We start from the raw sequence: 26,621 nt of genomic DNA, 5'->3' as shown, positions 1-26,621 counted from the left end.
GTTTAAGATACAAGTTGAGGTGGGGTTTTTAAAGTTTTTTTTCTCTCAAATGTATGAGAGAAACATATTGGCCACGTATAAGATGAGTCAACAACATTATTTGGATATGAGTTAACAGAATATGAACTTCTAAAAGTGAAATTTTAGCTGGACAGTTACTTTAATATTCTATGGATATTATACAGGTAGCAGTTATCAGAACTATTGTAGTTTAGAGCTCCAAATAATGTTTTAATTCGTAAATCTGTCTATACTGGCTACAAATACATTTGTGCATTATTTTATTTCACCATTGTATCGTTTTAAGGGGCTGGCATAAATTGCATTTTACATTTTGATACAATGTTGCAATTATATAGCAACATGTACAGACTTCCATCTGTAATGATTTGTGCTACTTGACAAAGGCATTAGGCTACATATCAGGCATAATACTATTTAGAACAATACTTTTAGTAGGCTATAGTCTACTACTAAGTTATGTGTTCTCCAGCCTTTCGGGTGCAGTTTTTCATGAGCTCATGAATAATAAGCAGGTCACTGAATATTCATGAGCTATTTGGGCCTGGCAACCTACTCCAGTTTTGTAGGAGCGGCTCTTTGCTTGCGACCACACCATTCCCTCCTCGGTTGGAGATTAAGCGTTCTTGTAGCGGGTATTTTCAGTGTATAGACCGGATATTCCTGACCGAACGTTGAAAGCAAATAGAGTTACCGCAACTGGGTCACATCCCCTTTTATTCCTCTTTCTATAGCTAATAGCTTGACTACCATAGACTATGGTAGATTATCACGCTTCTAATAGTCAAGCATCGTCTGGAGGTCCAGCCATTTACATGGACCCAAGAGAACAAGAAAATGACTGGGACCGGGACCTGCTGCTGGACCCGGCCTGGGAGAAACAGCAGAGAAAGGTAACATGACAGGGAGAGGTCGGGGACTGAATTTGGGCCCTGGTTGCATCTATAAAGCAACGAGATTGTATTCCGTCTCAATGTAACGAACTTTCCTGTGTCGATATACGTTTAACAAGAAATGGGCTATAAAACTCTTTCCACATGCGTCATTTCGACAACTACCGGTATTTTCTAACTCGACTGGGTACAACGGTGATTTTTCTTTTTATTGGAATGAAACATTGTAACCTATATAGTTCTGGCGTTTATTTAGCCTTAATTTTCCAGGCGATATTTCTACCATTTTTCTTGAGAATAACAAGATTCAAGATGGCCAACGTAATATGCATAATTTCGATGTGACTCAAAAATAGCATACGGAATGGTGTCCTCTAAGTCCTATCAGATGTTCTGGGTCGAAGCAGATCAAACACTGCTGAGTTCAATTGTTTTTTTGTTATCTACTTGTTCTGTCGCACATTATCGCAGCACCATTTCCAGCTGAAAATATTTTTACGGTTTTTAGACTTGACTTAATCGTTTAATGTTCGAGCCCATGTAACTACGATCAATCCCTGGAATTGTGAAATGTGGAGTAAGAACAATTGATGATAATTTGAAGCAACGTTGCTTGACAGTCTGGGATGATTGAGGGTGTGTAGTGTTACACATCTCACTGTCAAAATTGTTTGCGTTAATTTAGTGGAGTGACACCACACCGAGCATTATATTACAGCCCGTCGTTACTCAGCGTTTTGACGCTCAGCATTATTTATTAAACTAATTGATATAGCCTAACCCTGCGTTCAGCTTTACCCTCTATGTATGTCGATATACTCCAAATAAGTCTGCCTGTAAAAGAAGGGAGGCCAAAGTTTCCTCACAGGAAGAAAAATAATCAATGATTGACTCAGATGGCCTACAAACGCAGGCAATGGGGACTAATTAACTGAAATCAACACCGGTTACTGAAGAATGTATAGATTTTTGGAACACTTAAAATGTGTATCCTTAAATGTAAGGAATAAAAAATAAAAAAAACACGTTACTTAAATTCAACATGGAGTTTGATTGGACGAGAAATTTGGGAGGAGTGGCATTAATTTATTTCAGAAAAGTCGGCGGGGGAAAGAAGGGCAAATTCCTGTGGTGTTTTCACTGTCGCTGTGCCAGTTGCATAAAGTTAATGAATGCCTCCCACCAATGATTCTACACTTAATGTAGCCAATGTATTTAGACCTACTGCATGTTTGTGGAAATCAGACGTCAAGTGGAGGCATTAAGCAGAGAGAGTATGGACAAAGTGCTCATGTCAAAAGAAACTGTCAATTATCTATGAATGGCCTACCTAAAGTGTTTTTTTTCCAACACCCAAGTTTCGTCCTGCTCAGTCTAGTCCAACTTGGTTACAACTTAACACACTTCAGAGAGCTCCATTTCAGCTTGAGAAACATTAAGTCCAACCTAATTGCATTAAATCAACTGCAGGCTGAGACATGTTGTAGTACACAAAATTCTGTGAGGCCATTCTTTTTGTTTTATTGCAATTCTAGTGGGGCAATGTTGGAATCAGTGTCCATGCAAATGTCTCTCGGGATGTCAGTTTGCCAACCCACTTAAAGGCAAAAGGACATTCAGCCACCAAATATGTGCAAAAGGGGTAAAAGCCACCCAAAACCCAACCACTGTCAGTCTGATGTGATGGCAACACTTTTTCATACACTGTTTTCATATGGTCGCTCACATTATTCAATTGAACGGGAATTTGTATCACTCCTCATTTCCCTATTATCACTGCGCTATCAAAGTACCTGCCTTGTTTGCATGACTGTGATTTGTTGGTGACTGACAGTCTTTTACAACTCAGCCCCACCGAGAGAAACACTTATTCTCTCCTAACCTGACTCACCCATGTCACAGTGCCCTGACTTGCACAGATTAGCACACTGCTAAGGTGGGCAGTGTTCTAAATATCTTACTTCCCCTCCCAGTTCCCAAAGATATTCATTTGACTGGCTGACTCGATCAGTTTGGGGCTGGCTGGCTGGTTTGGTTTCTCCACACGTGGCCACCATGGCTGTTTTAGGGAATTGTGGCACAAAGCACTGGACTACTGGGAGTGGCTGATTCTGATTTCCATGTTAAAATAAGCCAGTTCTCTCTCCTTTGTTGATTTGATGTGACTGGGGCTGATGTAGGGATGAGCAGGAAAGACTTGGTTGTGGGTGTGGATATACCTGTCTCCGCCCATAGAGAAACTACACCTGAGTTTCAATTGTTTCATCTGCCCGAGGGCCTTCTAGCTGCCCACTTTTTTTTTTACAGGTGTGGCCCCTCCCTAATCTCACGTCAGTGTTCGACCTGTCATCTGCCTGGGAGCAATACTGCTGACCCTGATCTGAAATCAGCGGAATGTAAAACGACCAGGCGGCGAGAGGGACAGAGCAGAATGGAATGTAACCCCTCTCCCTCGCTCCCTTTTTCGCTCACTCCCTCTTCTCTCTCTCCCACAGCAAGAGCATGCAGGGGGAAACATTCCATTTGTGGCCCATTATAGCTAGTTTCAGGGGGGTGGGGTGTCCTGTTTTTTTTTTTTTTTTTTGCCTGACTGAAAATAAGGGGGTTTTGCAGGATTGCAGATGTGGACAATGTGGCGCGCTGGGAATGTCCTCCAGGGCAGGCAGGCCGGCTAACAGGGAAATTGCGTGGTCACATTGAGGGCAAGGGGTGTCGTCCTACCCATCTTTGGGTGCACTTGTTTTTGAAGTGGTCGGTGGGGGGCTGTTTGTGTTTTTCCATGTCAGCCATTCTTTCTGTTTCTCGCTCCCCCTCCTGTTTGTTTGTGGGGCTACATTTTAGGGGAGTGTGGAGAGGTCCATCATGCCTTCACATGGTAGACGCCATAGATGGGGTCTTTGAAAACAACCCACACGCTATAGTAGTGTTGCTGTTGGCTAAGGTTAGTGACTTGTACATCTTGTATATCCTACTTATCATTAGTACTACTACTCTGCGTTTCTGTTGGGAGATTGTGTTCTGAGCTGGTGCCAACATGCCACTGTGTTTGGCTATAGATATCAACCCCCAAATCTCATTTTGGATTTGCAGCAGTCAAAAAAGTCAGCAGTCAAATCTGCAATGTGCAGCTCCCCTACTTCCGTCTGTGGTTTCTGTCTGTACGTGTGAGCTGTGATGTATATCACATCACATTTTTACATCAACTAGAAGTACTGCTTGTTTGTACATACTTGTGTGTGTGTTTCTGTGCTGATTGGACCAGGCCCTGTGCTTTTGGGGACTTGTAGGCAATTGGGAGAAAGGAATGTGTGTTTAGGTGTGGTGGTCTGTGCAAAATTGGGAGGGGCTGCATTATTATGGGGCAAAGAGTGGAGTGGGAGGGGGCTTTAGGAGAGAAGTTAAGTTTCTCCACATAGCAGAGAAATGACTGTGGGGTTTCGCCATGGGTTGGTGGTAAACATTGTTCCGTCTAACCAAACAATGTTCCCCCTCCTGTTTCATGTTTTGGCAATTTAGCCAGTCAACGCTAGGAGATTGGTGTGTGTGGAAAAATAAATGCATGAGCATTTTTTTTGTCCCTTCAGTCAGCAAAGGTGTGTGTCTAGCATTTGTCTGTTCTGATAAAAGCCTCACCAAGGACGCAGTGCAGGTAGCATTTTTGGCAGTTGTGGACTAGGCATTATTTAGTCTACCTGTGAGAGCCAAACTTAGTGACGCAGGGGAGCCAGACCACAGTGCTGCACAGCAGGGCTTTTAGCAAGTGGCCCTCTGTGCTGCTATTAAAAGCACCACTACTGCAATCCACTGTCTAATCATGGCCTTGTGTCTGAGACTCTAATTTCATAGACACCCATATATTATTTTGTATGTATTCTAATGCAGAAGTGGGCTAAGTTAGCAGCCTAAGTAACCCATACAAACTATGACCGGGGTAGTCAACCCTGTTTTTGGAGTGCCACAGGTCCTGCAGGATTTTGTTCCAACTCGGCACCACACCTGACCAACTGAGCTAATTGATCAGTTCAGCGATTGCCTATATTCCCCACACCTGGTTTTCCAGGTCGGTTAAATGAAAAACATACCTGTGGCACTCCAGGACCTGGGTTGCCTACACCTACACTATGAGATACTTTTCTTTAGAAGTTCAGATTAAGCATCTTGCTTTAGTGAAAAATGGCAGTTCTAACCAGTTTCCGATCTGAGTCACCACCATCAACACTGGCTTTTAGTCACCAGTGCGTTTGTCTAGCTAGCTCTACCACAACGCTCATAGTCAAGGACTTAAGTGTAGGACCTGAAATACCGTCCTCTAGTGCAGCCTACCAGGTTTCACTAATGTCATTTGTATCTCTGTCAATTGACCCATGTTACTGGTCTTGCCAAGTGCCACCACCGCAGCAGTAGATGTCCCCAATCTGTTCTGGAAGTTAACCCTGGCCTGAACCCTACACATCGTCTGTCCCACAAATCCCCTGAACCCCCCCTCAGGAAAGACTGTCTGGATAAAAGGCTGGTTCTAATATTTGATATCATATCCAGTCAGTGTCAGGCCACAGGGAGACTCTGTTACTGGGAGCAGATGTGCAGAGAGACTACGTTGTACTTTACATCAATATGTTGCTGCAGAGAAACATGTTGTCTGTCTGTATGAGTCTGCTGAAGGCCTTCATCTCTGCTATTGGAAAGGCTCCTCCACAGTGAAACCAAGACATTTCGGCTGGTAGAATGCCTACTACAGCTACGCAGTCCACCTGAATTCACAATGAACCAGGGACCAGTTACTTTTAAAGGTGACCTTTGACTGGGTCATCATCACCAGGGCCATGCCATCATTAGATGGCTCTATCCCAACCACATCAGTGATGTACTCCAGGTGGTTACAGTCTGGCGCTATACCATTTGGTAAAGATCTGCCTTGGACCACACTGTTTTTAAAGTCGACTCGCAATAGAACATTTTCTACCATTGACCCCATCCTCCCACTGACTTGTCATTGAGTTTTTAATGTATCTAGTGTTTGTTTAACCGCAGCACGTGTCTGAGCTGCATCAAGCTCTGGTAGCAGGCTGGCCCCTGACATGATCTCACCGTTATCCCAGCTGGAGGAGAGGCAGCTGGATCAGGGGACTTAATAAGAACATGGCTCTGGTGGAAGGGCTAAGGAGGATCAGGAGGGCATGGTCAGAGACCCACAGTATCCGTAAGCCTTTTGGTCAGTGACTTTCCATAGCTGTGGAGAATGCTGCTCAAATGGTAACCTTGAGCTGAAGGACACATTCCCAACGACCTACTTTACAGATCTGTTTGGGTAGAAGTGATGCAAGTGTTGGCTTATAAACTGCAGGTTTGATGGGTTTAACCGTCGGTCAGCTGAGTTTGGGTCAGGACTGGTTGGTCTGGATAGATGTGGTTCGATCTGATGAACCTGCTGCTGGGGTGATCCTAGCAGGTGTGTATTAACAACCAAAGTGAACTGCTTCCTGTCTTTTTGAAGGATCTATACTAGTTAGTTCATTGGCAGACACTACTGCTTCTCACAACACCTTTTATGGGGCTCCTGATACCCTGTAGCCATGATAAGGGAAGGTCATAAAGAAGAGCAGCTCTTTGAAGTGTTTTCTCTGAGGCCGTCTCTCATTTCTATTGTGGCTTCTCGTTTTATTATTAAAGACCCTGGTAAGTGGGGCACAGTGTGAGAGAGGGTCTCAAAACTAGGCCTGTTGGGACTTGGGATGTTGTTAATTGCTCCCGGCCCTTGGAAAACAACAGAAAATAAACAAGTGCCTGAACACACACACACAGTCCCTGTCTGACTTTGTCGCTGTCTGCCGGTTCGTGGTTTCACCCTGCATCCAGTCAGAGGGCACAGAGAGAATCAACCACAGCAACACTTCCTCTGTCCTTGGCCCATTGTTTGCATCTAATGTCTGCAGCGCCACTGAAAGACTTAAGTGTACAGGGCCCAGACAAAAGACTGTAAGAGGATTAGAGCACTGCCCACGGGAATACACAGGCTTATTTTTAGGATTTAGGCTATATATTTATATTTTTAGGATTTAGGCTATATATTTATATTTTTAGGATTTAGGCTATATATTTATATTTTTAGGATTTAGGCTATATATTTATATTTTTAGGATTTAGGCTATATATTTATATTTTTAGGATTTAGGCTATATATTTATATTTTTAGGATTTGGGCTATATATTTATATTTTTTTGGCCAGCAGCCGGTTAGATTTTGTCTTCATCAGCAAGCTAGTGCGGTTTAACATTTCAGCCGTGTGGTTGGGTCCTCATGTGGGAGGTGCTCTTTCTAGTCAGGCATTTACAGAGGCAGACCTGCAGATTGTAAGGGAGGAAGTGAAATGCCTGGCTTTTTTCCCTCGAGTGTGTTGCAACACAAAGGCAGCTCTTCAGAGACTGTTGCTAGCACACAAACAACCTTACAAAGACCAGAAGCATACAGCTATGCCAGACAGTTCACCCACTAGACTCATAAAGGTTTGTCCTCTAACTTGAGAGGTTATTCGGCCTAGGTTGGGCACAGCCATCACCATCTCTCTAGTATGATGTGTCAAGACTACTGGCTCACCTCGTGCCGTAGATGTCCCCATTTAAACTCGCCCAGTCCCGTGGGCTTGTTTGCCCTAGTTCAGCCCAGTATGTGACTCCTACTAGAGTCCATCTCAAGGGAGTAGCAGGAAAGGGGAAGAAAGGTTGTGGCTTCTGTGGTTTTCTGTTGCTTCCTTATTCAACTCCAGTTGTAGAAGTAACCCTGAGAATCAGATCACTCTGTGCCTTTCAGTTCCACAAAGTAGGAGAGATTTGGGGCCATAAGTGTTGCGTGAGGCAGATTGGGAGCGAATACAGAGTGATGATCCGTGTTCACTGAAGGAGGAGGATTGCCCTTGATGTGTCTCCCCCCACCCTTAACCAGGCCTGTTAGTGGATAACCTGCCGGATGAGAGATGAGGAAAGGACTTGGGGTGATTTATCTCTGTCTGTACTGTGACCTGCCTTTCCCTGTTGGTCACTGGCCAGCTGACAGAGGACCTTATCACAGCAGGCCCAGGGTGTGGGTCAGAGATATGTTTCCCCCCAGTGAATTCCTTCCTCTCCTATACTCACTGGGGAATCATCCAACTGCCTGCATCTCTGTTCTCCTTCCTCAAAGAGCAGTGCAGGCCAGGGAAGTGCACCAGACAATATCTTGGACAAATCAAAGCCCCCAAAGGCATTATTTAACAAGAGAGCTTTTAACAAAGAGTGCTCTGTACAGGGGGCCCTCCACCGCAGCTGTGTACTGGAAAATCTAACAACCTGCAGCAGTGTAGGCCCAGCCAAACAGATGGGTGAATCTCATGTGTGAATGAATGCCTCAGTGTGTCACCGTTCACACCACCAGCGTTCACGCTGTTCTCATGTGTCACACAGTACCACTGTTCTTTGAAGTGTTCTTTACATTGTTGTTGGTATGATCTTGTACAGTCTCTCTGAGCTCAGTCTTTGGTGTTGCTCTACTACCATGGTTTTTAGGGACCAGGCCAGTGTAATTCATTTCCAGGATGTAAGAATGTGAAGATATCGGTTTCTGAAGCTTACACAGGACTGGTCCACGCAGCAGCCCAGAGGGGGAGGGGGGTGACTCCAGTGCATTATGAAAGTCATTAAGAGGGCATTACACTCAACGGCCTTGTAATATCCCCCACCTGCATGTATGGTACCCCCCCCCCCCCCCGGCTTAGCACCCCAGGCCAACTGACTCTGTGGGGGTCATTCTGAGACGGGCTCATTGTATCAAATCCACTTAGATTGAGGGGAGGGAGGGGTTAAGTACTGTACATGTGTTTATGACATGAAGCAGCAGTGAGTCTGATTCAGCGGAGACCCCTGGAGAGGGGAGGGGCGGGGGATGGGGAGGGCGGGGAGGTGGGTCGCAGCCAGTCAGTGATGTGGGTTGTGGCCGAGACAGAGATCCTGCTCCGGGTTGGTCCTTAAGAGGCTCTGTCTGCCCCCCTCTTCTGCAGAGGGGCTGAGCTCCAGGGCTCCCTCCCTGCCCACTCTCACCACATCACACACATCACCTGTCACACACTCTGACTGCAGGAGAGGGGTGTGGTGTCTGGTGATGTTCTCTCCCTCAGCCCCGCCCCCTTCTCGTCGTCTTCATAATGTTTGGGATCAGTGTTTTGTTTAGAAAAGGCTGGTTGGATGTTTATGTGTTGGGTGAGAGTTATGTGAGTCTGCTCTCGACTGTGTATAGGTACGATTAGGCAATGGCCATTTGGATAATATTTAAGCAAGAATCTTGGCATCCTGTGTGTGTAACTAGGTTTGTATATGCCTTTGCAATATGTGTTGAAGAGTTTCTTGGCATCCATTTTGTGTGTGTGTGTGTGTGTGTGTGTGTGTGTGTGTGTGTCAGACATGAAGGGCTGTGAGTCATAAAGGGTCGGGTTAGCTGTGGAATGTCTGTCGGTGGTGGGGCGGGTTCTGACTTCCTCCTCCTGCCCCCCTCCTAATGACCCACAGGACTGTGTAACTCACCAGCCTCCACTGCAGGTTATCTCAGGCCACGCACATGCACACATTGGACTTTGCTATAGGAGACCTTTCCTGAGACCGGGAGCATGACGCCTTCTCCAGTGGCAGGATGGAGGGTGCTGTTTGCACAGTTACAGAAGCTACAGCAGTAATGCAGTGTGTTTTCTCTCTCTTCTTCTTCTGGCTCATAGGAGGTGGGTGTGTGTGTCGTGTTTCACATTCCTTCACTTTAGAACAAACACACACACATCCAGGACACAATTGTTGTGAAAGGATGTGGGGGTTGTCGTTTTAAGATGCAGGCCATTATTTGAACAAACTTTTTCATCTGATAAAGAGGTGTTTTTGAAGAAGAAAATGGTTTGCGGGGGGGGGGGGGTGCACTTTAAGCTGTTACATCATCGCCACAGTGATAACGCCACCTTATAAGGCAACGAGTGCGAGAGGCAGGCAACGACAGGAAGAGGCAGTTAATGTGACAATGCTGTCTACTGGGCCAGCCTGCCTTTCTGGTTTGGTTACATTTTCCTCAGGCTCGCTCTCCCGCTCCCTCTGTTTCCCCCTCTCTGTCCTCCACATTGGATTTCAAAGGCTTTCTACAAATAGCCCACACCTTCCCCTCTGTCACATTCTGGCTTTTGCCTTTGTCTTAAAGCCTTTGCCTGACTTACTGTTAATGAGAAAGATATTTATGATTGATTATTCCACTGCCATGTTTTGTCCTCATTTATTTATTAATATATAATATATTTTTAATCTCCGGCCTCGCAGGAGGCCCTGTGCTAGGCTGTCATTGTAAATAAGAATTTGTTCTTAACGGACTTGCCTAGTTAAATAAAAAATGTAGTCTGAACCAATTTCACAAGATGAAACATTAGTTGAGTAACTTCAGGAGAATTTAATCTATAAGCCTAGGCTATGTTTCATAAAACAGGCCGTGGAGTCCATAAAATCATCAACTAAATGATTTTTATTTTTTTTCTTAAGTGGAAGTTTGGGTTGCAGGAACATAATTACAAATTGACTGCAAGAAGCACAAACAGATATGTTTGAGTTAAACATAACTTCAAACCTTGCTTACATTGTGCACACCATCGTGTGTATACGTGGGAACACTTCAACAGATTTCTTAAATTTAAAATCACGTGGAGCTTATTTCCTGATGTTTTTAGTCTTATTTCCAACCATGAGAAGGATTTTTTGGGGAGGGGGGGGGGGGCAAGTAAAACTACACACTGGCCAGTTAGGGAACCCTGCCATAGACCATTTATGTTTAATATTTTCTGATCTTGCAGACCAGGCTGACTATCGCTATTAAAGAGATGATTCCAGGCTGTGCTATTGCTTGAAGCTGTTTTAGACATCTCCTCTGACTCTGAGAACGTGACAGATTTAGAGGAGGTGACAGATTTAGAGCTAATGAGGCCGGAGTTACACACTCCTGCCCCAGTGGGAATGTCTGGAATAAAGCAGAAATGTCACACTCCTTTTTCTCTCCCACCATCGCTGTGAAACGAGTCCCAAGGGTTACCTAAGCATGTTCATCTGGGCACAAAGGCCAGCGTTCCCACTGAACATCTCTTGTACTTACATCAGTGCTGTTGGAGCCATGAAGTTCAGACTCTTGCCGACCGTTCACAAATTCCTTCGTCTTAGGACGGTGGTCATTCCAGCCCTACACCCATTTGAGGAAATGACTCTCCTCCCCCATAATCCTCTGTCTTTGACTAAATGGCTCATTGGTAGTCCAGTTCAGTCTCAGTGTTGAGATGTTTGGGACAAGGGCAGGCATCAAGTTCACAGTAACCTGTTAAAAATGTGCTGTCTCTTGGCTACACACTGCGAGGAGAATGTCTGTGTGTAGGTGTCAAGCAAACTGCGCACCCACACAATCTTGGCTGCCTGTCCAGCTTTACTGATGGCGGGGGCTGCTGGAGATGTTATGTGGGCCAATGCAGAGGAGGCAGATGTGGTTCTACCAACCAAGCACCCTGTTTGGTTACAGTGAGTCTTGGGATAAAGTTTGAAATAACTCGCGCCTGGTTGAGTAAAGTGAGAACTACCGGTTTGAGGAACGTCCTGCTAATATTTGACCACAGTTGCCTTGTTTAGAGTGCTTGCGGTTGCTGTATTTGTTCCTCAGCTGTGCTTCACTGTCCTGTACTTCTTGTTTCTCTTTGTAATGGCTTCCTCTTTCAATGGCCAGAAAGATAAGGTCAGCAGTCACTCTGGTTGGACTGCTTCACGCTCTGGTAAGCACCTACAGAGAAGGAGATGCTGTGGCTTAGCCTCTGTACAGTCAGGAAATAACACATTTAAACTGTATGTGTCATCCATAATGTTACTCAAATAGTGTTGTTTCATGGTAATATAAAAAATAGCATGAATAGACAACTCACTTCTCATAAATGTGTTAAAAAAAAATCTATTGTAGTTTGAGTGATGGGTGGAACCACACCCTTAAGTTGTGACCCATCCTCCCATCATCGTTTAGCCCACAGTAGGGTAAATCTGCGTGTCTGGATGTATTATGTGGAAAGTCTGTCATCATGATGGTGACCAGCCCCATTGATGCTGTCATCAATCACCGCTTACTCATAGAGGCTGCAGGAAATGCTGACTGATCTGAGCCATATCAAAAGCATCCATCCTGTTGGGTGACTCGCCTCACACTACACATCCTCCCTGTTTGGCAGGATTGGACCTAGATTCCCTCCAACCCAGCACAAACAAACATGCATATCCCTAGAATGAGCCATGTAATGACATCAGCATATTTTGTGATTGGCTGAACTGCTGCGTTGTTATTAAAGGTCAAAGGGTGGATAAAGAGCTTCTGGAAAGTAAATAAATGTATTTTGGGGTGGCTGAAGTCTAATATGTAACTCGATCAAAGGTCTTGCATTACAATCGCAAATTCACTCAAGGCCATTTCTCATTTCAAGCTGTGGTCAAGGTCAATTTTGATACTCTGATTGTATATAATTGATGTAAATACAGTTTCATGACTACTAATATACAGAATAATTCAAGCAGGTGAAGAATCAGACCATGATTTATGGTCTATCAGAATGTCTGGGCCATAGACAATGGTCTGGATGTGCCCCCATAGAGGTCAGTCTGCACGCCTCCATTGTGTGGGATTCAATGGTTGTGTTTCCAGGCGTTGGCCTCGAACTGGGAGGAGACTGAAAGGGATCCTTATCTTATGTTTGCCATTTGAAGAATCTGGATAAGGCACAATCCTTAAGCGCTCGCCTCTGCAGAGGAGTGGGGGTGGAGGGTTTGGGACGGAAGGAAAACCCTTTAATTGAATTTTTCATTTATTTCCGTACCTCCTGTCATGCGTTCTACATTTACCATGTGAACCTTGCCACAGTATCTCCATCTGACGTGATTTATTTGGGTTATGTACCCAATGTATTTAATAAGTGTCCATGTCATAGTGGAATGTGAGTTGGGGAAGAGGTTTAAAAGGGGAAAGGCCCAGTCCTCCCCTAAGCCAACTGCCAAAAGGATGAGGCCTGAGCTCGCTATTTAGTCTGCACACTCTTATCTCCTTTCCGTACGGGCTGGGTTTGTTTACATTTGGCATATACTCTGAAAGTGATCCTTGAGCGGCTATGAAAGCATTTCCTTGACAAAGACGTCGGCTCACAATAATCGAGATGATCATTTGTCTTTGGGCATGAAATAGCTGTAAACTTCACATCTGAGCCATTGGAATTTGAGGATGTCATGACCTGAAAATACCATTTTGAGGACTTTGACCAACTTGTCGCTACCTAATTTATACTAGAGGTGTGGCTCTTGGTCAGGAAAAGTCACGGGTAACAAGGGACACCACTAGACTGCTAGATGTTCACATAGACCGCCGTCTATTGACAAAGCTCAGAATGTGGGGGATTTAACCACTTGACTGTAGTTCCTTAAGGTTTACACTTTCACTTGCTATTATAGCACAAGTTCCAACCCATAAAACTGTAAAATACTTTAAAATACCCTTGTGTTGCTGTACCTAATGAACCCATGAACAAACACGACTATCCCCATCTTATCTTGAAGTGATCTCAGCTATTTACGGCACATTTTAGATGCACCAACATAGCGTGATACTCTAAGGTTGACTTCATTTCCTGTGGTTTAGTTTCCTGGTTTCTACATTGTTAACTGTGGTGGTGTTACACTGATGGATCACTATCATTCCTAATGATTCATCTCAATACAATCTTCTTCCTGGATGGATGTAGACTAAAGGATGGACGTCACACCCCCCCCCCCCCCCCCCCGTTTTCCTGTCCTGTGGCTCGTTAAACAGGAAGTTGATTTGCGGGCTGCCGATTTAGCCTGTGTTTGTGAACGGGTGGTGTGAGGCGTTGCAGTGAAATTTCATACTGACTCAGGGTGACTAAGGCTGCTTACTCCAGTGGCTGCAAGGGCTGTCATCGACACGGTCTCTTAAATATCCAATGTAGACGTTTTTTTTAAACTCTATCAAATTATTTCTGGGTAACAATTAAAGCTACTATATGTAACTTTTTGGGCGACCTGACCAAATTCACATAGAAATGTGAGCTATAGATATTCCATTCTCATTGAAAGCAAGTCTAAGAAGTGGTAGATCTGTTCTATGTGTGCTATTTCTTAAGTTTTGTTTTTGAGTTTATCATTTCGGTTTTGTACACCAGCTGAAAATAAACCAATTAAATTTATGGAAAATATATTTCACAGCTGTTTTAGATGGTACAATGATTCTCTAGACAATGACTGCTTGTTTTGTCACAAACTAAAATTAGGCAAACCATTTTAGCAACCAGGAACTTGCAGAGACTTCTGCATAGTGCATCTTTATGTACCTTACTGTGATTGTTTCCAGTTAAAATGGTTAAAAAAAGAAACCAAAATAGCTCATTAGTTAAGAGCAATTTCTCAAGCAATAATTCTGCTAGAACGTCTGGGAGTGGTCTGAGCAGGGAGGGGAAAACTAGCTGGTATTGGCAGAGAGGTTGGGAACTTTCTTATTGGTCTATCTAATTTTCCACCTGGTGATTTTCACCGGGCAGGCAAAATCTCCATCCCACCAAAACAGGCTGAAATGTCAGGCGGCCTTTTCAAAAAGCTCTTACTGCCCTTTTAGTGTATCACATTTTTCACAATTTCACAGTATTATTCCAACCTCAGCGTGGAAATGTATATTAAACACATGAAAATCCTTTCTAGGGAGTTTTTCCTAGCCACCGTGCTTCTACACCTGCGTTGCTTGCTGTTTGGGGTTTTAGGCTGGGTTTCTATACAGCACTTTGAGATATCAGCTGATGTACGAAGGGCTATATAAATAAATTTGATTTGATGAAAATCACATTTTTGACAGCACTGGGCCTTTAAGGTTAGGTTAGATCTTTTTTGTAGGTAGTTTTCATCTATAGCATCACTAACATATGTCGCTTAAGAAACACGTTTAATGAAATCAATAATTTGCTAGTAATAGATGACGTTCATTCTGTCGATCTCTGAAACTCACTTAGATAATACTTTTGCTAGTGGTAGTAATACAGAAATGTTTATATCACTGAAGGATTTTGAGGCTGATTCCCTGACCTGTCAATGTTTTTAATTTGCTGTTTTATACTCTGGTGAATTCAATGGTTTTTACTCGATTACTTGTAGTTTTTCATGTTGTCGGCCTGTAATTTTTTTGTAATGACTTGGTGCTGCCTATCTTGGCCAGGGCACTCTTGAAAAAGAGATTTAAATCTCAATGAGCCCTTCCTGGTTAAATAAAAAAGAAATGCCAAAGGTGGAGGTGTGGCCTTTTTTTATATTCAGAAGCACATTCCTGTAAAGCTTAAAGAATCTCATGTTTAACACCGTTGCCGTAATATGGCGACAGGTTCATCACCTCACCTCAAGCCCATTCTGGTGGGGGCTGTTTATAGATCACCAAGTGCAAGCAGTCACTATCTGGATAACGTGTGAAATGCTTGATAATGTATATGATATCAACAGAGGTATATTTTCTGGGTGTTTTTAAATATATACTGGCTGTAACCAGTGCCTGCAACCTGGTTCAGATTATCTGTCAACCTACCAGGGTAGTTAAAATCAGCACAGGAATGAAATCATCATGTATTGATCACATCACTATTGCTGCAGAAATTTGCCAAATCCATCGGATGTAGTTATCACATTATATTAGCCATATCTAGGAAGACCAAAGTTCCAAAGGCTGCGCCTATTACAGTGTACAGAAGGTCATACATAACGTTTTGTAGTGATTCCTATGTTGTTCATGTAAAGAATATTAGTTAGTCCGTGGTGTGAAATGAGGAGCAACCAGACGCTGCACTTGACGAATTTATGAAATTGCTTATTCCTGATTCTAATTAGCATGCATCCATTAAAGAAATGACTGTAAAACAGTTAAATCCCTGTGGATTGATGAGGAATTGAAAAATTATATGTTTGAGGGATGAGGCAAAAATAAACAAAGATTTATAGTAAAAAGCTTTAGAGCACCTTAAATGACATTTTGGGCAAAAAGGCAAACTCCGCTTCATCATTAATTGAATCCGATGGCTCGTTCATCGCAACACCCACTGATCTTGGTAATTACTTTAATGATTTTTTTCATTGGCATTATCAGTAAATTTAGGCTTGACCATGCCAGCCAACAAACACTGACACTACACAGCCAAGTATCTCTGATCAAATTATGAAAGAATTACTGAGGATAAATCGGATGATATTGCCACTCCTATTTGCCATATCTTCAATTTAAGCCTACTAGAAAGTGTGTGCCTCCTCAGGCACCTGTCTAACAGAACACAGAGGGTGTTCTTTAATGTAAGCCTCGTCAACATAATCCAGGTAGAAATATGAATTCCCCAGGTCAGCTGTCTAGGCCCATTACTACTTTCAATCTTTACTGATGACACAAGTTAGGGACAAATCATTCACTAAACCTCAACTAAATATTGTAATGACTAATGTGGAAATTGAGCAAGTTGAACTAAACTGCTTGGAGTAACCCTGGATTGTTAACTGTCATGGTCAAAACATATTGATACAACAGTGGCTAAGATGAGAAGTCTGTCCTCCATAAAGTTCTGCTCTGCCTTCATAACAACACTATCAACAAGGCAGATCCTACAGGCTGTAGTTTTGTCGCACCTGGACTACTGTTCGGTCTTGTGGTCAGGTGCCACAAAGAGGTACTTAGGAAAATTGCAATTGGCTCAGAACAGGGCAGCACGGCTGGTCCTTGGATATATACAGAGAGAGAACAATAATATGCATGTCAATCTCTCCTGGCTCAAAATGGAGGAGAGATTGGCTTCATCACTACTTGTATTTGCAAGAGATATTGACTACTGGCACACAGCTCGGACACCCATGCATACCCCACAATATATGCCACCAGAGGTCTCTTCACAATCCAGAACAGATTATGGGAGGCCCACAGTACTACATAGAGCCATGACTACATGGAACTCTATTCCACATCAGGTAACTGATGCAAGCAGTACAATTAGATTTTTTTTAACTGATAAAAATACAGTTTAAGGAACAGCCGGGAGTGTGAAGCAACACACACAGATTTTGTGTTGTAGATATGTGGTAGTAGAGTAAGGGCCTGAGGCCACACCACTTAATGTGTTGTGAAATCTGTTAATGTAATGTTTTAAACCTATATAACTGCCTTAATGTTGCAGGAAGAGTAGCTGCTTTCTTGGCAGACTAAATACAAAAAATGGCCCCCTCCAGCCTCACTGTTCCTTCTGCGTTTTTGCCCAAAATGCCATGACCCAAACCAGCCGCCTCTCAGAAGTTTGCTCTCAATAGACATAGTTGGCATTCCTGACATCTCTATCGTTCTAATTAAGATGACGGTCATTCCTTCGACGGCTCTCCTGGCTCTCGTCACCAACCCTCCCTTTTCCCCCTCACTCTCTCATCCCTCCCCTCCCCTGATTTGAAGGGGGTCTATACTGGACCGCAGATGAAAGGAACGGTGCACATATTTGGAGATTCCCTCTCAGGTCACTGCCACAGCCTCTCATTAAACACTCTTTTATCCTCTCACTGAGCAGGGAGTGGGAGGCTAGGGTGGGCGGCCATATTGCCTGTGTCAGCTGAGCTGCCTGTGGCCTACATACTTTACCCAGCCATGTCCCATGCTGCTGCTGAATGGATGCTACTAGGCCGTTTCACCTCACTGTGACTGCTGCCTGGTGCCTCTTTTAATGTCATCCTTTTAAGGTAACAGAGATTCTCATAGGACTGCCTGCTCGGCCCTACTAAATCCTAGGCCAGTAACTAGAATTACAGCATGTACGTCAAATGTGTGTGTCCATGGTCAGATAAAGTTGTCTAATTTGTTCTGTGTATTGAGCATGGGAGCTGCAGCTGTTTAAGACTTGAGTATTGACACATCGTATAGGCTAATTGGCAGTTGTTGACATGAAGCAACAGACTGTGCTCAGAGCACTACTATTGACACACAGTGTGTCCTCACTGTCCTGAGTGTTGACATGCTGGTCTGTAGGATGTGTGGCCCTATCCTGCTCTACTTCTGTAGCTGTACCTCTCCTCCCAGTCTGTCTCATCCCCCGGGTCTTGGCTTGTAACAGAATCTGGCCCAAGGCAGGTCACTGAAAGGGTTAACAGCGCAGTAGAGCCCCCTTGCTCGGTGCAACCCAACCTGGACTCGCACAAAGACAGGAAGCCACATAAATAAATCAACAAATAAACACTGCTTCCCCCTGCTGGAATTTCCTACGGTGTGAAAAGTCCAACATTTTGACCCCGGTATTTACTCTCTCTCTCTGTTCTACCCCCCCCCCCCCCGTTGCAGGAGACTTCAAAAGAAAGTCCAGTAACCACACAGAGCTGCAGCACTAATACTTCTAGGTCACTACTTGTCTTTAACCAGAGCTTCCTCTAGTTGAGTCTGACCTGGGGACAACCCTCCTGCCCACCACCGTTGTGCAACACTGTGTCCCACTCCCAAGTCTCTAGTTCCGAAGTGTGCAGTTGTTAACGTCCCTTCACGGATTTGAAAGAATTTGAGGAATCTCCCACCAGCCCATGCCTCCACCAATCCAACGCTTTTATTTTTGTGGGCTGTAGTGAACATTAGGAGGAGGGAGTGATTTATTGGGACACATTCTGAGACTCTTCCCTACTAGAGGTGTACCCTACACCATCACATAACATGAGGTGCAGGTCATGTGTGGGTCACTGTCATGCTGCAGGGCTTTGACATTCATGTTACGTCGTACCTTCATGCATTATGCTCACACCTCAACCAAATTGTGTTCCCGCTTTTCATCTCTGTTTTTCTGGGCGACCATAAGAGAGCCCACTAGAGATGTGTCAGGATAAGCTCTCATTTATCAAACTGTTTGTCAGCTTCTGTTTACAGCAGTTTGCCCTAATGGTCACTTCTACTGGCAAACTGAAACAACACTTTCTCACTGGATGAGAATCTGTACTCCGATCAGTTCCTCTTTTTAGTGTTGGCTTGTCAGCACACGAAGAGAGGGAGGTTTGTGTGTGCTATGTTTGTTTTTTAATGATCACCTGTCCAGACCTGACAGGGTAATGAGAGCAGAGTGACTTCAACACCAGGGCATACTCTTTAAAGGCTTCTGTCATAGATGGCCCATCCCAGGGAGGGAGCGAATTGCAGGGAAGAGCCCAGGGCTTCTGTAATACAGGGGCAGGATCAGGGAGGGAGCCAGTCAGGGAACAGCCCAGGGCTTCTGTAATACAGGGGTAGGATCAGGGAGGGATCCAGTCATAGGGAACAGCCCAGGGCTTCTGTAATACAGGGGTAGGATCAGGGAGGGAACAGCCCAGGGCTTCTGTAATATAGGGGTAGGATCAGGGAGGGAGCCAGTCATAGGGAACAGCCCAGGGCTTCTGTAATACAGGGGTAGGATCAGGGAGGGAGCCAGTCATAGGGAACAGCCCAGGGCTTCTGTAATACAGGGGTAGGATCAGGGAGGGATCCAGTCAGGGAACAGCCCAGGGCTTCTGTAATACAGGGGTAGGATCAGGGAGGGAGCCAGCCATAGCGAACAGCCCAGGGATATACTACTCAACCATTAACTATCTCTAACAGAAAGTCTCTGGGAAATGGCTAGATTATTACCATGCGTGAGTTTGGACTGGAGACCGGAGCTATGTAGATGGTCTGTAGGGCCTACAGCAATAAGAACATTCTGGCCATCAAAGAATCCAATTCCCTCAAGGTTGCCTTTTGTGTTGCTGTATTGAGTCATTGATAAAAGGTGGGCAACATGGAAGACCAAGGTGGAGTGGTGCTTCACTGTCTATGGTAGAGCTGACCTTGAGAGAATTCTGATATTGTACAAACAGCTGTTTATGCGTTCAGCTGGCGTGTGGCTCTCTCTCTCTGGTGTGTGTGTGTGTGTGTGTGTGTGTGTTACAGAGGCTGAACACTGGGGGAAATTAACCCTGCCAGTGGTTTTGCATTTTAGTGCACCCTAACCCCCACTACCTCACACCAGTCCTGTGTGCCCTATGGATGTGCTGATGCATTGCATGGTTCCCTAGCTATGTATCGTGTGTGTGTGTGTGTGTGTGTTTGTGTGTGTGTGTGTGCTAAAGGTGAGAGGTGGTGTTATAGAGCAGCAGGGTGTGTTTGTGTGCCTCTCCCCTATAAGCTGCTACAGGGGGTAGGTGAAAGTCAGCAATGTACAGCCTTCCCAGATTACATAGCCAGCCAGCTCCCCCAGTGTGTGTCATGTTAAGCTCTGTTGGGGTACTAGGTGGGTTCGTTCTATAAGGAATGTGTCTAAAATGAAACCTGGGCCCGTATTGATAGTGCCTCAAATCAGGATAGCTGATCCAGTTTGTTTTAGATCATAATGAATCCGATTAGAAAGATCGGGGGGACCTGATCCTAGATCAGCACTCCTGCGTTGCTTTATGAATACGGGCCCTGGTCATTCTTCCATACATGATTTGATCCGAATGGCCAGCCAGCCGTCGAACTTGAAGGAAGTGGTGTTGGATAATCAAGCTTCCTCCTGCTCCAAGTGTGTTTGTGTGCTCTTGTCAGGAAAATGCTATTACTTCTAATAGTCATCTAGTGAAATATTCTGGCTGGTGGGCAGGCACAATGAGCTACCTGTTCCAGTGTGTTTGAACAGAGGGGCTATTATGCGACTACTGACTGAGACGATGGGCACCTCACAGACCTCTAGTGCGTCGGCCACCAGGCAGACCTAGCTAATTGAGCCGTAGCCTAAGAATAGGTGGCCTTGTGTGGGCCAAGGTGTTGACGACTGACTCCCAGACCTCTGCCTGCCTGCTACCTTCCACTCCCTGTACTCAGTCACAGGTGGGCGACACACACCTTTGCTGTCGCCTCTCACGAAATCCTCACAGGATCTCCATAATAGCACACAGCCCCCTCCACACCTCATACAGGAGCAGTTATAATGATGACAATAACTTTATAATCAGTAGCGTGGGAGCTTCCTCCCTGTTAATTGGTTTCCTCACGTCTGTGACTATTGAGAGCACACACTCACTGTACCCACCACCAGTCCATGTCCCTGACTGGGCCTGTCAGCCGTTGTCCCTTAGGCCTTAATGATTTTAGGGCACACACACATGGTTGGGGCGTAGCTACTAGCTGACACTCCCAGAGCTAAGCTGGCCCTGCTGCATGTTGCTGCCTGCCTTGTTTTCTGACTGGGAGACAGCGTGTTACTGACTGGGAGACAGCGTGTTACTGACTGGGAGACAGCGTGTACATGTATGTAGTTACAGAACGAGCACAATATGGTGAGAGAGTGAGCTCATCAGTGAGTGATTGGGTAGGCTGTCATTCATTACAGCAGTGGGCGGGTCATCACATCACGGAGTCATGCGGAATGCACAGCGGTTGTGCAATAGCATTGTGTTGCGAGCCTATGTCATTCTTTCTAGGTGCAGCCAGCCACACCCATACCCGTTTTAGTGTGTCACAAAAGCAGGTGTTTGATTAGGGTGCTGCGTGCGTCGTCAGAGATAGTGTGTGTCAGAAGGAAGGAATGGGTGTGTAGGTTGTCGGTTCTTGCATCTCCCTTGCATTCCTGCTCGGGGAGTGCTGCTGGTCGGTTGGCAGGCAGAGACCTGAGTTGTTTGTCTCCCTGTTGTCTAAAACCTGGGCTATCCGTCCATCTACATGACCCTTAAGTTAACCCTTGTTAGGCCGAAGGTGACCTTTTTTTCTGTCGTCAAATTGAGCAGAACACAGCGGAATTCAGAGTTATTCTGATCCTCATTAGTCAAGCGTGGACATACCGGTAGCTTTGGAAAGAAAAACGCATGGCTTTTATCTCCAGATAGTGAGACATTGTCTCAAGGTTTCCTCTTGGCTGTTGCCCTGTGTGTCTGTGTCCAATTTTAGTCGAGGTCATTGGTTGTAGACTGAGAGAGCAGAGATCCCTGTAATCCACTTGACCTGTTTTACTAGGATCTGTCCTGAGTGGCAATGATCCTGCTCTGTCCTTCAACACGACAAGAATAGTGTCCCCTCACGGACACTTAACCAACACGTACCTGGCCATAGAAGGGCCAACTATTTGCTCACTGCGGAAATGGATTCAACCTTTGAGCAACACTGAGGTGTAAAATGCCACCGTTAATGCTAACAGGTCTGCCCAATCCCTTCCTGACTTAGAGATGCCCACCTGTGTCGCTGTGTGACATCATGCCTGTTGGGGATATGGCGCCGGAGCCTTGGCGCTTCCTATTAGGGTTAGTAGTAACCTAGTGGTGTCGCTGAACACTTACCACAACAAGGAAGTAGAATACAATAGATATTTTCAGCTGGTGGTTTTGTATCATATAGGCTATTGGTGTCTAGTTAGAGTAATTAGAATGTGACCTGGTTTACTCTGTCTATGTTCAAGTTAGTTTGTTGTGTTGGTAATTATCTGTGCATGTTAATGCTGCTGTGCTGCGCCACATCCCTGCTCTGTTACAGAGGCTGATGGCGAGCTACACCGTGCGGGAGCAGTGTTTGCAGGGGATGTTTGTTTGTGTGTCAACCCTCCTCTCCTGCCCCTCCCCTGTCCCCGTGGGTCTCGCTCAGGCAGGGGCTGGAGGGTGCTGAAGGGACTCATTATATACATGCTGCTCAATGGGCCCTTTGTGTGGCAGCCCAGTGGAATGGGGAGAGTGGCAGGCCCAGGCCCAGCACCCTGTCATAATGTTGTCATACTTCAACACACATCGTAACACCCTGCCATGCCTAACCTTGGGGGAGGGAGGGGAGACTGATCCCAACTCGGGGTTGTGAAACGGGGTGATACGGGGAGACGGTGAAACAAAGTTATGGGGGGGGCAGGGCAAAAGGACAAAGTGGTGTGTTCAAATGGTAGCTCAGAGTTTGAATGGAGCCATGTTGGGTCTCGTTGACTCTGGACAAGGAGAAAGGTGTACGAGGGTTAGTGTCCCCCATCTCTACTGTTTAACCCACTCAGGAATCGCTGTGTTTTATTGGTGTTGGTGTGGATTACAGAAGCTATGTTCCAGTCGACTACAACCCACAGAGTTAAGAACTGCAAGTCCTCTTATAATGCCATTTCTGCCGGATAAAGAATAACCCAGTCAGGAAGGAACACTATTTAGCTCACATTTCAGACGCTAGTTTCCTTCTCTGAGGGATTTTTTTCTTTTTTAAAGAAAGACCAGGAGTTTGGGGAGAACATTTTTAACCCTCCACTAATGAAGTGTGTGCCACAACTTTTTCAAAATAAGCAGATTCAAAACACATGTTTTCCAAACACTGTCACTAGAAAGAAAGTGCCTCGTGAGCTAATGTTGGTGGGATAAAATGCAAAAAAAAATGTTTTGCGTTGGTGCCGGCCTACTTTTTAATAATGTGTACAGTTAGCCCGGTCCCATATCTGTTTTGTGCTATCATGTCAACTACTTGTCATGCGAGCCCTTTTTAAAGAATGTGTCACTGAGCAGAGAAACATGTTTGGCATGACGGTGAGGGACTAGGAGTTAACGTGATGGTACAAGCGGATATGTGACCAGGATAGTGTACACTGCAGTATATCAACCTTACAGCTCACTCACTTACCTCATGAAGCACTCTGGTAAATACTGACTGTTAGTTGAATTAAAGAGATCAGGGTCTATATTCACAAAGAGGCTTGGAGTAGGAGTGCTGAATTGGGATCAGTTTTGCCATTTTAAATCCTAATGTATAAGATTGTATGGCCCGGGGGAGACCTGATCCTTCAATAAGCACTTATACTCAGAATTACGTCAACCAATCACAGCGCACTTCCGGTCACCTGTAACCTACTGTCTGTGCGCCCTGAGGAACTGCAGCTCCCCTCTTCCTGTTTTCTGTTTGTTCCTTTGTCTGTTTTTTACATTTTTATTTAACCCTTATTTTACTAGGTAAGTGTACAGCAACAACCTGGGGAATAGTTACAGGGAGGGGGGGGGGGGGGGGTTGGATGTGCCAATTGCAAGCTGGGGTTGACTGGGCCAATTGCAAGCTGGGGATGATGGTGGCGATGATGGTATGGACACCGAGGTTAACACTCTTACGATAAGTGCCATGGGATCTTTAGTGACCACAGAGTCAGGACACCCGTTTAACATTCCATCTGAAAGACAGTGCCTTATGCAGGGCAATGTCCCCAATCACTGCCCTGGGGCATTGGGATATCTTTTTCCCCTGGTCAAAAAGAGTGCCTACTACTGGTACCTCCTATTGGTTACACCAATCTGTGACCTCTCTTTCGCCCACTCTGACCTCACTTCCTGTCTCTCTCCAGACGTTCACGGCCTGGTGCAACTCCCACCTGAGGAAAGCAGGCACGCAGATCGAGAACATCGAGGAGGACTTCAGGGATGGCCTCAAACTCATGCTCCTGCTGGAGGTCATCTCAGGTGAGCCAGCCCATCGACTAGATCATCATGACACATGCAGAGCGCTACTACCACAGCTAAGCGCTAATCTACTTTACTGCACTCAGCACCAGTCTACTGTGGCAGAAAGTGCGGTGCCAGAAAAGGACTCTAACGCATTAGTGTCCCCTGGTCTTTTGATACCTTTCAACTAAGTAGTCTGGTCGTAGGCCATGGTTCTGGCCCTGTAGAGGATGCTGTCTGTTTTGACTGGGAAGGTTGATACTGTGACTTTAAAAGGAGCTGTGCCTGTCTGTTCTGCTGAGACAGTGGAAAGGGCTGTTTTTGTCATGAGACTCTCTGGGCTCACTGCATTTTGTTTGCCTGTGTTTTTGGCTGTTTTTGTGCGTGTGTGTGTGTGTGTGTGTGTGTGTGTGTGTGTTCACCCACAGGGGAACGGTTACCTAAGCCCGAGAGAGGCAAGATGAGGGTCCACAAGATCAACAACGTTAACAAAGCGCTGGACTACATCGCCGGCAAAGGAGTTAAGCTGGTGTCCATTGGCGCGGAGGGTCAGTTTACCTACCACACAAGCACTCTACACACACACACACACACACACAGAGAACATTGACAAACAACTCCAAAGCTCACAGCATCCTGCCAAGTACATCTCCCACTCGGGAGCGAAGTCATTTGGCTGGAGAGGAAGGGAGCTCTAGAGGAGAGGGAGCAAGAGGCCCTTCACAAGGCCAGTAAATCAGCCCGAGAGTGCACGTCTGACTCTGTCGCCGTGACAATGACCTTTCTGCTCCAGCTATCTTGACAAATGGCCCTGCCAGCCTCCACCCCTCATTCCTACTGCATGATACACACGGCCTAGTTGTCAGAGGTTCAGCTTAGCCCCCACCACCCTGACCAGCAGCCCACCACCCTACACTGCCAAAGGTCACCTGCTGGAAGCATCCTGACTCCAGGGAGAGAGGCGGACAGAGATGGAGAGACAAGGACAAATGGCAAGAGAGACCGAGGCAGGCACAGACAGAGAGACCGAGGCAGGCACAGACAGAGAGACCGAGGCAGGCACAGACAGAGAGACCGAGGCAGGCACAGACAGAGAGACCGAGGCAGGCACAGACAGAGAGACCGAGGCAGGCACAGACAGAGAGACCGAGGCAGGCACAGACAGAGAGACCGAGGCAGGCACAGACAGAGAGACCGAGGCAGGCACAGACAGAGAGACCGAGGCAGGCACAGACAGAGAGACCGAGGCAGGCACAGACAGAGAGACCGAGGCAGGCACAGACAGAGAGACCGAGGCAGGCACAGACAGAGAGACCGAGGCAGGCACAGACAGAGGCAGAGAGAGAGAGAGAAAAAAAAAACACCTTGGGACTTTGCTTAAATGCATTATTCATGCTGTACCCAGCCCATCACTGTGCATATTTGTATTTGCACTATTCATATTTTAAGCCTACAAATATATGTAGAACTAGTCCCAGATCTGTTTGCGGTATTATGACAAGGAGTTGACGTGATGTCACAAACAGATCTGGGACCAGGCTAATGCACAAGAGTTGATATTTATTGTATTTCTGAGTGATTATCTTGTCTCCCCTCCTTAGAAATTGTGGATGGCAACGCCAAGATGACCCTGGGCATGATCTGGACAATCATCCTCCGTTTCGCCATCCAGGACATCTCTGTGGAAGGTCAGTCTCTCTCGCTCTCCCCCTGTTAGGCCTCATCAATAGGCAGCTAGGATTTTAATCAGCTCCTAATGTTGCTTTAGAAAACACTTTGCTTTATGTTCTTCCTGTTCTCTTTTAAATCAGAAACACACCTGGAAACATTGACTGTTTTTAAAGAATGTTCTTTGAACCTGGGGGAAGACACTGTCCTTAAATCACCCCTCATTCATTAGATCCTTGCTGCTCCATGTTCTTATGCCAGGAACAGAGCAGGCATTTCCCTCTTCCTCCACACACACACACACACACACACTTTTATTCAAAACACAGCTGTGCTGAGGGGATTCCACCGGGAAGTGGAGTGGAAGCAACTGGGTCTCTCAGATGCAATGCATCTCCCCTGCTCTGAACTGTTCTGCTGAGACCACAGGAGGTTGAGTGAGCCGAGCCAAGTGAATACAAGTCTGGCCTACATGCCTGTTCTGCTCTCACTGGTACTTGACTAAGACGGACAATGGCAGGAGAGATCGTTAACCCCCGGCTCCACGGCTCACTCTGACCGGGAGAGAAGTTA

The 26,621-nt window shown here is 45.6% G+C and overlaps 1 protein-coding gene across 4 annotated transcripts in view; it reads left to right on the top strand.

The window, feature by feature from the left end:
- The first annotated feature begins 591 nt into the window (after positions 1 to 591).
- Positions 592 to 26,621, top strand: part of LOC109905555 (alpha-actinin-4) — a 44,259-nt gene continuing 18,229 nt past the window's right edge. For 2 of the 4 annotated variants that reach the window (XM_031790620.1, XM_031790619.1), the window contains exons 1-4: positions 592 to 914; positions 24,284 to 24,398; positions 24,809 to 24,928; positions 25,982 to 26,068. In XM_031790620.1, the coding sequence (XP_031646480.1) occupies positions 780 to 914; positions 24,284 to 24,398; positions 24,809 to 24,928; positions 25,982 to 26,068 (457 nt within the window). In that variant the 5' untranslated portion in view covers positions 592 to 779. The remainder of the gene's footprint in view (positions 915 to 24,283; positions 24,399 to 24,808; positions 24,929 to 25,981; positions 26,069 to 26,621) is intronic. The other 2 variants (XM_031790618.1, XM_031790617.1) reach the window with 1 other exon arrangement.

The sequence above is a fragment of the Oncorhynchus kisutch genome, linkage group LG15 (genome assembly GCF_002021735.2).
Source record: "Oncorhynchus kisutch isolate 150728-3 linkage group LG15, Okis_V2, whole genome shotgun sequence".
NCBI classification, from domain to species: Eukaryota; Metazoa; Chordata; class Actinopteri; order Salmoniformes; family Salmonidae; genus Oncorhynchus; species Oncorhynchus kisutch.
The sequence above is the reverse complement of the archived record's forward strand: the minus strand, read 5'-3'. Positions and strand labels throughout refer to the sequence as shown.